Here is a 13241-nt window from a genome sequence, read left to right on the forward strand (position 1 = left end):
AGGTCTTGACTTCTTAAAAATGTTATTGGAAATTTTGTTCCTTGGATCAGAAGGTTTGGTTGACACCCTCGTACTCACTGGAAACGTTGAGTGACCAGAGAAAACACACAAGGAAGATTGAATGTGTTAAGTGTTGCCACATACCTAGCTCTGCACTAGTGTCTTTTAATATTTTCTTATAGATTTCTCTTTGATTCTTTGCAAGTAGATTTTAATAGCTGGAAACAGAAGATACTAGGTTGTTGTTATGTACAGTCGAATCCATTTTTTTACTTATAGTAATCTATGTGACAAGGAGCGCTGGTAGCATAGTAGTTACGAATCGCGCTGTTAACCTCAAGGTCGACAGTTCGAAACTACCAGATGTTCCGCAGGAGAAAGATGAGGCTTTCTGCCCCCGTAAAGATTTACTGCCTTGGAAACCCTGTACAGGGTCGCTATGAGTCGGAACCGACTCCACGTACGTAACAACAACAACAACAACAACACTCTGTGTGTAGAGCTGCCCCACAGGGTTTTCTGGGCTATAATCTTTATGGGAACAGATTGCCAACCTGTTGGTTAGCAGCCAAGTGCTTAACAATTGTATTACCAGGTCTATTTGGGCATGTTGTTGTTAATTGCTGTTGAGTTAGTTCCAACTCATAGTGACCCTGTGTAAGGTGTTTCTAAGGAGCACCTGGTGGGCTTGAACCACCGACCTCTTGGTTCAAACTGACCTTGTGGTCTAGTGCTTTATCCTGTAGTGCTACACCAATAATGGCCATATCCATTATTAATTTTTTTGTATGTTTGCTTCTGATATCAAGTTACTACACCAGCCTTTGAGACTTTGAGATTCATTATTTCAATGATTGGTGACAGGTTCCATTTTAAGGAAGAAATTGAAGGGAATTGACCCAGAGCATGTGAGTTTCAGAATAACATATAAAATTATTTCTTAATCATAACTTCAGCTGTTCTCCTTTGCTGGCAGGGTGGAACATGGACTTTTCTGGGAGAGTTTCAGCTCACTGTATTAAAAGGGTAATCTTACTTTCACGAGAGAGAAGAATCTTCACATAGTTCCATACTTCCCATTCAACTTTAAATTCTTAGGGACGCAATCACAAATTTCAAAGCAAACCAAACCAAGTTATTATACATACTCTTCCTCTAGGTAATTGGTTAACTTCCTATATACATGGGCAAATTATTTTAAATGAATTTTGAATAGTCAGATAAACTTCTTGGTCTGTACAATGATTTATGAATTCTCATATGTTTCTATTAAATAATTCTTGAGGTTTATCTCTGTAATACTACCTCTGTTGGGGTTGAGGGAAAACCAGCTTTTTCCAGTGTAATAGGCTTCTGTATGACATGGCCTTGTAAGTTTGTTATAGTAAAATCAGTGATGTGTGTAAGAGCAGAATGAGTAAATAACACATAGTCAATTCTTCCTTATCAGCTTATTTTTGTAACACATTAAAAAAGTTTTTTCTTTTAAACACACAGCCATGCATGATAGAGAGTGCTGTGCTTTGTCCACCTGGTACATTTTGGTCTTAAGATATCAGCTTCCTTTTATTTATCTCATTGCCTACCTCTTCTTCTCTACTTGTGATCCTCTAACATTTTATTCTTCCTAAAACCATTTAGTATATAAGTTTGGACTTTTTATAAAAAGAATTCAGAGGTTTAACTACTACATAGTTCAGCTACCATGAAAGTAATTTTAAAGCAAAAGTTATCATTATACCTACTTCTCACTTATCAACTCTCTCGTTATCCCAACATTTCGTGTGTACATTAGTGGAAACTTCGGTCCAACTATTTTGCACATTAAAGGTATGTCTGACAGTAAGGAACCCAAAAGTACTAGGTGAAAATAATGCTTACTGTGATGGTTATGTGTCAGCGTGGCTGGACCATGATGCTTAGAGATTTGGCAGTTATGTAGTATGGTCACCTGCCATTTTTCATAACATCAGTTTTCACATAACATTGTTTTTGAAACCTAACAATAAGTGAGGAGTGATGTACTTTCCTGCCTCTGGGGATGATGTAATGTCAACTAGAAAAAGATATTAAAAAATAGTTTTGCAAAACTGTTTTTCTAGGCTGTTGTAACTGGTGAATTTGGAAAGCTCTAGTTTCTCTAGCTCTATTTCTAGCATAGCCATTTTGTTACTTTGAGGGTTCTCCAATTCTAGTATCACATGCATGTTCAAATGGGCATTGAGTTTAAGTCCAGAGAGGTGTGGAATGTTACACGAGAGTGAACTGTGTGAAATCCATGTCTGCCTGACAGCTTGGTGAAAGTAGCAAAGCCTTTGGACAGTTTGATGTAATACTTCCTACCCATCTCACTTATTACATAATGCCATTGTGGTTTAGCAGCCAGAGTTTTCTGGAGGCCTTCAACTTGTCTACTGAAATTGGTAAGAGTTAATAGGAAGTTTCCCCATTTGGTCTAAGACTTCTTACCTTGATTTTGTTAGAAATCAACAGGAAATTTACTCTGACTTTAATGACTAATAAAGAAGTATCCTTACCTCAGATCTTTTTATTATATAATAGTCATATGGTTCAAATATCAAAACAACATAAGATACATATTTAAAAGTCTTGGCTCTTACCTCTGTATCCCCATTCTATTTTTCCTGCCTCACCTTCCCCCAGGGTAAGCACTTTATTAAGCAAATGCAAAAATATATTTTAATCATACACACACACAAAGAAGCATATACATTATATCTTTTTTTTTTTTTTAAATAAAAAATGCATCTTAGAGATCTTGTCTCAGTGCATGGAGAATTTCTTCTATGGAAATTGACATGCCACATTTTACTACTAGAAGCTTAGGATGTTTCCAGTGTTGTGATTCCAAACAAAACTACCTCGAGTAATCATAGGCCTTTTTTCCTTGCATCTCATTGTGCTTTTCACATTAAAACTTATCTTTCAAAATTGTTCTCTTACACATCCAATCTTAAAACAAACACCACTGCTTTTCATTCTATATTCACCTCATTCATTTCTTCTGTGGAACTGAGACATCCTAGATTTTCAGTGCCTTCCCCCATGTGGTAACTATGTAATTAGTCTGAGATAGTGTGATTCATCTGGTGGAAAGCAGACTCCCTTCCCCCTCACTATAACTAAGTGAATACTTGACAGTATGGGGTTTGGGTTAGTCACAGCTACCAGCCAGAGGAAACGTGATAAGAACTACTTAGAAAAGGGAAGAGGGAAACTAAGGCGTATAGTTTTTTGTTTTTTTAAACTTTTTATTGTGAATTGAATGTTTATAGAGTACATCGTCAGTTTTACATGCAACAATTCATACACTTCATTTCATCTCAATGATTGCAGTCTCCTCCATACAACAGTTATCCCATTTCCTCCCTGTGATTCATTCATACATTCCTCCCGCCTTCCCAATCATTCTGAACTTTGTCCTTAGATGAATGTTGCCCTTTTGATAATTCTGTGGGGAACATACCTTACCAGTGTTGTTGATCCCCATATATACTTAACTACTGATTGGCTGAAAATGGGGCCATGAGGGTGAGTTCCATTCCAGACCTAAAAGGTGGCCGAGGGCTGGGTTCTTTCGATCTTTTTCTGACCAGTAAGCCCAGTCTTTTTTAAAATATTGAGTTGTGTTTCACATTTTCTTTCACTGTATCCATGACCTTCTAATGTGTTCCCATTTAGAGCAGTTGGGAGTGGTAGCCAGGCACCATCTAACTCTTCTGGTCTCAAAGTTGTGGAGATTGATACATGTTCCATTAGTCCATTGGACTCATTTATAACAAGCATCTTCAATTTTCATCATTTTGAACTCCATACATGAAGAGACCAATAGTTCCACCTTAGATGGCGCTCATGAGTTTTTAAGTTCCCATCCATACTCATAGCAAAGTAGGATGTAGAACATTGTCTTTGGGGACTGTGTTAAATAAACTGACAATGGCAATCCCCTGAGACTGTGGTCCTTTGCTCCCAGGACCAGCATCATTTTGCCCCTTATGTGCTCTATACAGCGTAGTGGTTACGAATTGGGCTGCTAATCTTACAGCCATCAGTTCGAAACTACCAGCTGTTCAATAGGAGAAAGATGAGGTGCTCTGCTCCTGTAAAGATTTACAGCCTCAGAAACCCTATGCTGGGTCACTATGAGTCAGAACTGACTCCATAGCACATAACAGCAACAACAACAACAACATGCTCTGTACTCCTGGTGGGACGCTGTAGGATCAGTACTGTACTGAGAAAGAAACACAATGTTGGTAGAGTTCAAACCCACCAGCTGCTCCTTGGAAACCCAATAGAGGGTCACTATGAGTCGGAACCAACTTGATGGCACTTAACAACAATGCTCTGTACCATAAGCCCTGGACTGAACCACAAGGTCAGTGGTTTAAATCCCAGCTGCTCTGCAGGAGAAAGATGAGGCTTTCTATTCCTGCAAAGATTTACAGCCTTGGAAACCCTACACCAGCGTTACTACGAGTTGGAACCCACGTAACAGAACTTACCAGCAACATGACCCACCGCATTCATAGATGTGTTTGCAGCAAAGGTAAATACCCATGTAGAGATATCCTTTGACAGCCATTATGTATTTGTGGGTATGCACCCACACTCCCTCCCATACCTGTTCAGCCTGTGTATCTGTCCATGTATTTACCCATAGAACACTGTTGTTGCAGGACTGTGTATATAACAGTATTTACCTCTGTCCCCTTTAACCCTTGCACTTCTCCTTTTGTCTTCACCTATCTTCATCATTCTGCCCACCTCCCTTTTGTATTTTTCCTTCCCCGTCACCCAAGTTAAACATGTCTACCCTCTAACTCATTTGGTCTGGTCCTGCCAAGGCAACCAAAGTTTCAGTCATCACATTAGGTGTCAATGTAGCAGGCTAATTCTTAAATTGGTAATTTTGTATGGTTCACAAATGATGTTACTAATTTTGGCAGAAAAAATGTTCCCCTCCCCTGCTCTAGCTGTGAATTACTCTCTACTCCTGTCCTGGTAATCATCAAAGAATGTTTCTTTTAGCAGGAAAACCTTGAGTTTTTACAACAATGGTCACATACAATATTTGCCCTTTTGTGATTGACCCATTTCACACAACATAATGTCCTGTTCATCCATATTATGAGGCATTCACAGATTCCTCAGTGTTACATAGTATTCCATTGTATGTCAAAGCTGATTTTTAGGCTTCCCTTTTTTTTAAATTTTTGACAAGATTTTATTGTTTTTAAAGGTAGAAAAGAGGGTTTCATGAAGGACAGGTTCCTGAGATAAGGCTGGGTTAGGTCTTCTGTTTTTAGGCATTTGTTTTTATATAACTATAGAAGAAACCACAAGTGTTTTCTAGTCCTAATACAAAGAACAGAGTCGATGCAGTAGACACTAATGACCGGAGATGAGAAGAGCTATGAGATAACATCAAGAACATCATACAGGAATAAAGTAAAAGGTCATTAATAAGACAAATCAGAAGGATATGACCAAAATGGATGTCAGAAGACACTTTGAAACTTGCTCACCAATGTAGAGATGCTAAAGCAAATGGAAAAAATGAGGAACTAAGAATTGAACATAAAATTCCAAAGGGCAGCTCAAGAAGATAAAATATTATAATGAAATGTGCAAAGACCTGGAGTTAGAAAACCCAACGGGAAGAACATGCTTCAGCATCTCAAGCTAAAAGAACTAAAGGACAAATTTAAGCCTTGAGTTGCAATATCGAAGGATTCTATGGACAAAATACTAAATGATGCAGAAAGCATCAAAAGAAAATGTAAGGAATACAGAGTCACTGTACCAAAACAAAATGGATGGTGTTTGACCATTTCAATAGAGAATACATGATCAAGAGTCAATGGTACTGAAGGGAGCAGTCCAAGGTGCACTGAAGGCATTGGCAAAGAATAAGGATCTGGGAATTGATGGGATACAAGTAGGAATCTTTCAACAAACTGAGGCAGTACTGGAGGCACTGGCTCATCTTTGCCAAGAAATTTGAAAAACCACTATATGGCCAATTAATTGAAAGAGATTCGTAATTGTGCATATTCCAAAGAGAGATGACCTAATGGAATGTGGAAATCATTGGACAGTATCATTAATATCACTTGCAAGTAAAATTTTGCTAAAGGTAATTCCAAAACAGTTGCAACAGTACATTGACGGGGAACTGCCAGAGGTTCAAGCCAGATTCAGATGAAGACATGGAACAAGGGATATCATTGTTGACATCAGATGGATCTTGGCTGAACGAGAATACCAGAAAGATGTTTGCTTGTGCTTTATTGCCTACACAAAGACTTTCAACTGTGTGGGTCATGATAAACTAGGGACAACATTGCAGAGAATGAGTATTCCCGAACACTTAATTATGCTCATGAGGAACCTATACATAGACCAAGAGGCATTCTTTCAAACAGAACAAGGGGACATTGAATGGTTTAAAATTAGGAAAGATGAGAGTTCATTTTCCTTCGGTACTGTTGGGTTAGTGAATCAAATCTTGAGAGATGAAGGGACCACTGCATCCCTGGAGAATGGTTTCACTGACCTCAGATCTTAGAAATGTTCATAGTACTGTTCTCCCCCAGCCCTCTACTCTTGCTAAGTATCAACATAGACTCTGGCAATAAGAATGTGTGGAATCTATTATTCTGAACCCTACAAAAAGTTTTGATGCAATTTTGTCTAGAGGAGAGGTAAATTTTCTCAATTTTGGACACTTTCCCAGGACTTTCCCAGGCACTCTGAGTTTCTGTCTTTCTCAACTGCAAACAATCTCTTGTGCAGTTTTAGTGGTTTATTGATGCCTCTGGGAAAACTGCTACTGCTTCAGGCCACGCCCGTCAATGTCTTCTAGATCTTAAGAAGCCCTTTTCCAACCAGACAAGCCACAATCTACCCCCCTAACCAGCCTCATTTTTCTTTAGGTCTTCCACTTTGGCAATATAGACTCTCATGGCGTCCATCTTGGTCATCCCTTTGTTCTGGTTCCACGCATCCCATTTAGCTTTGGCTTTTATGTCTGTAGCAGGAGGGGCGGGGATGTTGCAGTCGCCCTGGGTGGCCTGTTTGTAGTAGCTGTACACCAACAGTTTCTCCTGATCACTCACAGGACGCTTTAGCTCCTTGATAGCCGCGCAGGCTAGCTCAAACTCCACTTGGCCCATTGGTGTAGTGGACAGTGCTAGGAGATTCAGAAGGTGGAGCGTTAGTTAGAAATACTTGAAGGCTGAATATTAACTCTAGAAAGAAGTTGTTGTTGTTAAGTCATTTCGGACCCATAGTGACCCTGTATGGGGTTTCTGAGGAGTGATTGGTGAGATTGAACCTCGGCCCTTACAGTTCAACCCAACGAAGAGACAGGAGGAAATAGGGCCACGGTTCTATGTAGGGAGCAGAACATCGCATATGTCCTTTATATGTTTTCTCAGGGAGAAATAAAATCTGTGCTTTTATACAGATTGCAAACTGGCAACGCACTGGGTTGGATCTACCCCACAGTTGTTTCCTTTTGGGTTTGTTTGGCTAACATCGTCATTTTCTGGGGAGAACAATGCCATCAAAATTTCAAAGCCATCTAAACTCAATTAAAATTGAGGTCAGCTGTCTAAGGAAGGCGGTGTGGGATGAGAAGCATTGGGACATTTGTGATACTGGAAGATGCATTGTGGGACAGGAAGCCCTTGAGTGTGGCGGGTCGGTTTATACAGATTAGTAGATAGCCTGGGAAGAGGCATTCAGTAGGACTGAGCTGTGGGTGGGGGTTAATATGGGCCAGTGGTATTCAGGAAACAGGCTGAACAGGGTCCTGGGCAAATGAGTGACTGAGTAAAGCCCATTTGAGGTGAGCCGCCGAGGTTGGGGCACCTAGCGTGGGAGGGAGGTGCGTGTACCTGCTACTTGGTTGGTGGGAGGTGTCTGACCTACAAGAGTGCAGCGGGATTCACGCCGCGGTAGCTTTGATGGGACTCGCGCGTGCGCATTGAGCGGAGGAGGTTGGCCACTGTCTGTGAGGAAGTGGGCGGGAACTGAGGCACGGGTTCCCATGCCCCGCCCCTGACCCGCCCATTGTGGCGTGACGCCTGCGCCGCATTGACGGCCGCTGAGGGGGAGGGGCGGCCTCGCGCCGCCGCCGCCGCCGCCGCCATGGATCTAGGTGGGTGACCTGATCTCCGTGTCCCGGGTTGCCCCGATTACGTTCCGCAACAGGGTACTAGGGCAGTGCTGCCTCGCCGGCTCCATTCCGTTAAGCACGCTTGTGTTGGCTCCGACCAAAAATAACTCTCAAAACCTCCGGCTGGGGAAGAGGCTTTGGAGGGAGGGGGTGTCCTTGGAAACCTGGATTGGGAGGCCGGGCTCTACGCTAAGTCTGGCCGTTGCGTGGCGCGTCTCTTGCCCTCTCCGGACTCCTTTCTACATGAAAAGCCAGGCAAATATAAAGTTAGATTTCCTGAAAGTAGAAAGTGTTGGTGCACGTGGTTTGGAAAATACGGGCGTGAAGGCCTCGGGGAGCTCATGGATGCCTTTACTGGTGTACTTATTGAACGTGTACTAAGTTTTTGGGCAAGTTTCTGACCATCATGTTTTTTCATCGATAAAATGTGATTATAATGTATGTACTTGATAGTGCTTTTGAGTTCACGTGTATACAGTGTCCGGGACAGTGGCTTCTGCATAGCAAGCGTTCATCAAATGTGCGGTTGTAGGAAGGATTGCAGCTGAAATGGTACCTTTGAACCAACGGGCATCTAGATTCAGAACCTTCTTAAGGCATGGTTGGAAAAGGGAAGGGGGAAGTAGGTATAAATTGCTTACTTCTCAAGCCTCCTTCCTACCATATGTTCTTAAGGGTTGGACCGGTTGCAGTAGACACATCCCTGCCTCTGTTATGTCACTTTATAGTTGTGGTACCTGAGCAAATGAAATGTGCCTAGGCCTCAGTGTTCCCATGTCTAAAACTCTAGTAATTGTCCTCCAAAGGTGGTTTTGAAGATGAAAAGACTGGTGTGTACTGCCCAGCACAGTTCCTCCCAGTATAGCAGTGGGCACCCCCAAGTACCTGGTAGCCATTTTGCTGAAATATTTAGAATTCACCCAGCTGTTAAATGCTGGGGGCCTGGGGCAGATATTACATTTAGTAGCACTTGTGTGTACTATTATCTCTGGAAGGCAGTTGCATTGGGAACCAAGTTTCTGATAAGCTGTAAATTAAAATTAGAGTCACAGGAACCATATTTTGGGGTCCTGGGGAAGCCTCTTGCATTGGTTTTAGGGTTCCCCTCTGGGCAGACAGCTCCAAGAGACACATTTCAGCACTAACTTTCCTCCTGAGCTTTAGGCGTGAATTTCCCATTACTGGAGGACACCTCTACCTTAACATTTTACCTCAGACTTCAAATAACCCAAACTGAACTTGTCTTACCACCTCTAAAACTGTTCAGATTCTCCTCTGTTGCATATTTCCAGTGGTGCACCTTTGACCGCCCAGTTCAAGGCTAGAGAGCACACGAGTCATTTTTTATTCCTGTCTCTCTCTCTGACTCTGCAGTGTGGCTTACAATCATCCCCTCCTCTTCTCCCATTGGTCTCAACTAGAACCCTTGTCTTCTCTAACTCTAATGATGACAGCCGACTTAGATGCTGCCCTTCCCTCTAACTTCTCACTATTTTGAAAAACGTCACCAAATTCTTTCTCATTTGGCTTCTCTCCAAGCAGGACCCCTGAACATCTGTGAAGAAATAACTGTTCTACATGGGGGCTTCTTGCTGGCTGAGCAGCTGTTCCGCCCCAAAGCACTAGCAGAATTGACCAAGTCTGACTGGGAACATGTTGGGCAGCCCATTGTGGAGGCCTTGAAGGAGATCTCATCCACAGCATGCTCCCATCCCTTTGCCTGGAAAAAGAAAGCTCTGATCATCATCTGGGCCAAGATTCTTCAGCCTTGCCCTGCCACTGCTGCTGACATGGAAACCCGGTGGCAGGAAGATGTGTTTTTCTCAGTAGGCAACATGCTCCCTACTATCAACCATGCAGTTCTTTTTGAGTTGCTCAAGTCCCTGGAAGCTTCTGGACTCTTCATCCAGCTCCTGATGGCCCTGCCCACCACCATCTGCCGTGTAGAACTAGAGCGCTTTTTGGAGCACATGACTATTGACACTTCTTCAAAGGATGTGGCCTTCTTCCTAGATATCTGGTGGGAAATGATGAAGCACAAGGGCAATCAACAAGACCCCTTGCTCTCCCAGTTTAGGACAATGGCCAATAAGTACTTGTCCTCTTCAGATGAATTCTGCCACCCTCCAAAGAGGTTTAAGTCAGACCCAGATGTCTGTCCTACCATGCCCCTATTGGCGATGTTGCTCAACGGACTGAAGCAGATCCAGAATAAGATCTTGTGTCCTGGCATGAAGTGCTGTGCGCTAGCCAACTTGGCCGACATGCTGACAGTATTTGCACTGGTGGAGGATGACCCCCAGGAACTGTCTGCAACTGTGTATCTGGACAAACTGGCCACCGTGATCACCGTGTGGAATTCAGACACCCAGAACCCATACCACCAACAGGCACTGGCAGAGAAGGTCAAAGAGGCAGAGCGGGATGTCAGCCTGAACTCTCTGGCCAGGCTGCCCACAGAGACGCTCTTTGTGGGCTTTGAGTACCTACACAGCCTGCTGCGGGAGTGGGGAGAGGAGCTGCAGGCTGTGCTTAACAGCAGCCAGGGCACAAATTACGATAGCTACCGGCTGTGTGACAGTTTGACTTCCTTCAGTCAGAAGTTGGAGCTCTACCTGGATACCAGCACCTTGTCTAAGGAAGAGCGGCAGGTGGTTTCTGAATTGGCAGAGTGTGTCAAGGACTTCCTGAGGAAAACCAGCAGGGTACTCAAAGGCAAGGACTCGGAGAAGGACATCACCGCTTCAATCGCCATGGCCATTATCGAGCAGAAGATGGACCGGCATATGGAAATGTGCTATGTGTTTGCGTCTGAGAAGAAGTGGGCCTTCTCCGATGAGTGGCTTACCTGCCTGGTTAACAACAGGGCCCTCTTCCAAGAGCCGGGCTTGGTGTTAAAGCTGTTGGAAACCGTGATGGAAGTCAGCACATCTGACAGAGCCATCCCTGAGTCTCAAATTAAACAAGTGGTTGACTTGATCCTGGAATGTTACGCAGACCTCTCGTTGCCAGACAAAAACAAAGTTCTCTCGGGTGTCCTCCATTCCTGCGGGCGCAGGGGCCTCTCTGAGAAGTTGCAGGCGTACTTAGAGGGTTTTCAGGAAGACCTCAATACCACTTTTAACCAGCTCACACAGAGTGCCTCTGAACAAGGCTTGGCTAAAGCCGTGGCTTCTGTGTCCCGGCTGGTGATACTGCACCCTGAAATCACAGTAAAGAAAATATGCAGCATGGCTGTGGTCAATCTTGGCACCCACAAATTCCTGGCTCAAATTCTCAGTGCTTTCCCTGCCCTCCAGTTCACCGAAGAGGAGGGTCCAGTCCTCCCCACCACATTTGTGGTGTCATGCCTCAAAGAGACGGTCTGGAGGAAGCTCTCAACACCCAAAGAAGAAAAGCAATTTTTGGAGTTCCTGAGCTGTCTGATGAGCCCTGTGAAGCCCCAGGGCATTCCAGTCGCTGCTCTTCTCCAGCCAGATGAAGTGCTCAAGGAATTTGTCCTGCCTTTCCTAATGCTAGATGTGGAAGAGGTAGACCTCAGCCTGAAGATCTTCATCCAGACTCTAGAAGGAAATGTGGGCTCAGAGGAATACTGGCTCCAGACCTGCTTCCCATTCCCCCTCATTTTCAGCTTGTGCCAACTCCTCGATTGCTACAGCAAGTACTGGCAGCTCCCCAAGGAAAAGCGGCACCTTTCTTTAGACGCGAAGGATCTGGTAATCCACATCCTAATACTTCTCTGTGAGATCGTGCTGGCTAACATCGAGACCTTCTCCCCCGATACCTGGACCAAGTCCCTGTCCTGGCTCCACCGGAAGTTAGAGCAGCTAGACTGGACTGTGGGCCTGCGGCTGAAGAATTTCTTTGAGGGCCACTTCAAGTGTGAGGTGCCAGCCACCCTTTTCGAGATTTGTAAACTCTCCGATGGGGAGTGGACCTCCCAACCCCACCCAGGGTATGGGCCAGGCACAGGGCTTCTGGCCTGGATGGAGTGCTGCTGTATCTCCAGGAGCATCTGTGAGCACATGCTCTCCCTCTTGGTGGTAGACGTGGGCAATCCAGAGGAGGTCAGACTATTCAGCAAGGGCTTTCTGGTGGCCTTGGTGCAAATCATGCCTTGGTGCAGCCCTCAGGAATGGCAGTACCTTCACCAGCTGACCAGGAGACTATTGGAGAAACAGCTCCTCCATGTCCCGTACAGCCTGGAATACATCCAGTTTGTTCCCCTGCTCAACCTGAAGCCCCTTGCCCAGGAGCTCCAGCTCTCCGTGCTCTTCTTGAGAGTTTTCCAGTTTCTCTGCAGCCAGAGTTGTCGCAATTGGCTTCCGATAGAGGGCTGGAGCCACGTGGTCAAGCTCCTCTGTAGCAGTCTGACCAACCTCCTGGATTCAATTAGGTCGATCCAGTCAGTAGGCCCGTGGGCCCAAGGACAAGAGCAGGACCTGACTCAGGAAGCCCTGTTTGTTTATACCCAGATATTCTGCCATGTTCTGCACATCATGGCCATGCTCCACCAAGAAGTGTGTGAACCACTGTATGTCTTGGCCTTGGAAGTCCTCACTTGCTATGAAACCTTGAGCAAGGCCAATCGTTCTGTTACTTCCTTGCTCCAGAAGGTGAATGAGCAGCGCTTCTTAAAGTCCATCGCTGAGAACATTAGTCCTGAGGAACGACGTCACACCTTGCTGCAGAAGATCAGCAACTTCTGATTGTTGCAAATTAGAAAAAGCAGCTGAGCCTCAATAGGGTGGGTCTGTAAGGGCTAGAGCTGAGAAGCTCAAACTTTACAATGTGTCTTTGTACATCAGATAAAAAGTATATGGCAATAACAGTGTAAAGAAAATAGTTTCTTAGGTATTTATAACATACAAATTGTAATAAAATTCTCCTTTGAGTTTCAGCTCATTTTTCTCTCATCACTAGTGTAGGCCTCTGACAGTAGGCTCCTACCACGTCTCCCTACCCATGGTCATTAGGTCGATTCCCACTCATGGCAACCCCACGTGTTACAGAGTTGAATTGCTTTAGGGCTTTC

The 13241-nt window shown here is 44.1% G+C and overlaps 2 protein-coding genes across 2 annotated transcripts; one reads left to right on the forward strand and one right to left on the reverse strand.

Moving 5' to 3' along the window:
* Positions 1-6935: 6935 nt before the first annotated feature.
* Positions 6936-7199, reverse strand: LOC102837958 (diazepam-binding inhibitor-like 5-like). Its single transcript, XM_006863216.1, has one exon. It carries the CDS (start codon positions 7197-7199, stop codon positions 6936-6938), a length of 264 nt encoding a protein of 87 aa, XP_006863278.1.
* Positions 7200-8178: 979 nt separating this feature from the next.
* Positions 8179-12915, forward strand: GEMIN4 (gem (nuclear organelle) associated protein 4). The gene is made up of 2 exons (XM_006863447.1): positions 8179-8188; positions 9749-12915. Exons 1-2 carry the CDS (start codon positions 8179-8181, stop codon positions 12913-12915), a joined length of 3177 nt encoding a protein of 1058 aa, XP_006863509.1.
* The last annotated feature ends 326 nt before the right edge of the window (positions 12916-13241 follow it).

Source organism: Chrysochloris asiatica, unplaced genomic scaffold (genome assembly GCF_000296735.1).
Source record: "Chrysochloris asiatica unplaced genomic scaffold, ChrAsi1.0 scaffold00054, whole genome shotgun sequence".
Taxonomy (NCBI): Eukaryota; Metazoa; Chordata; class Mammalia; order Afrosoricida; family Chrysochloridae; genus Chrysochloris; species Chrysochloris asiatica.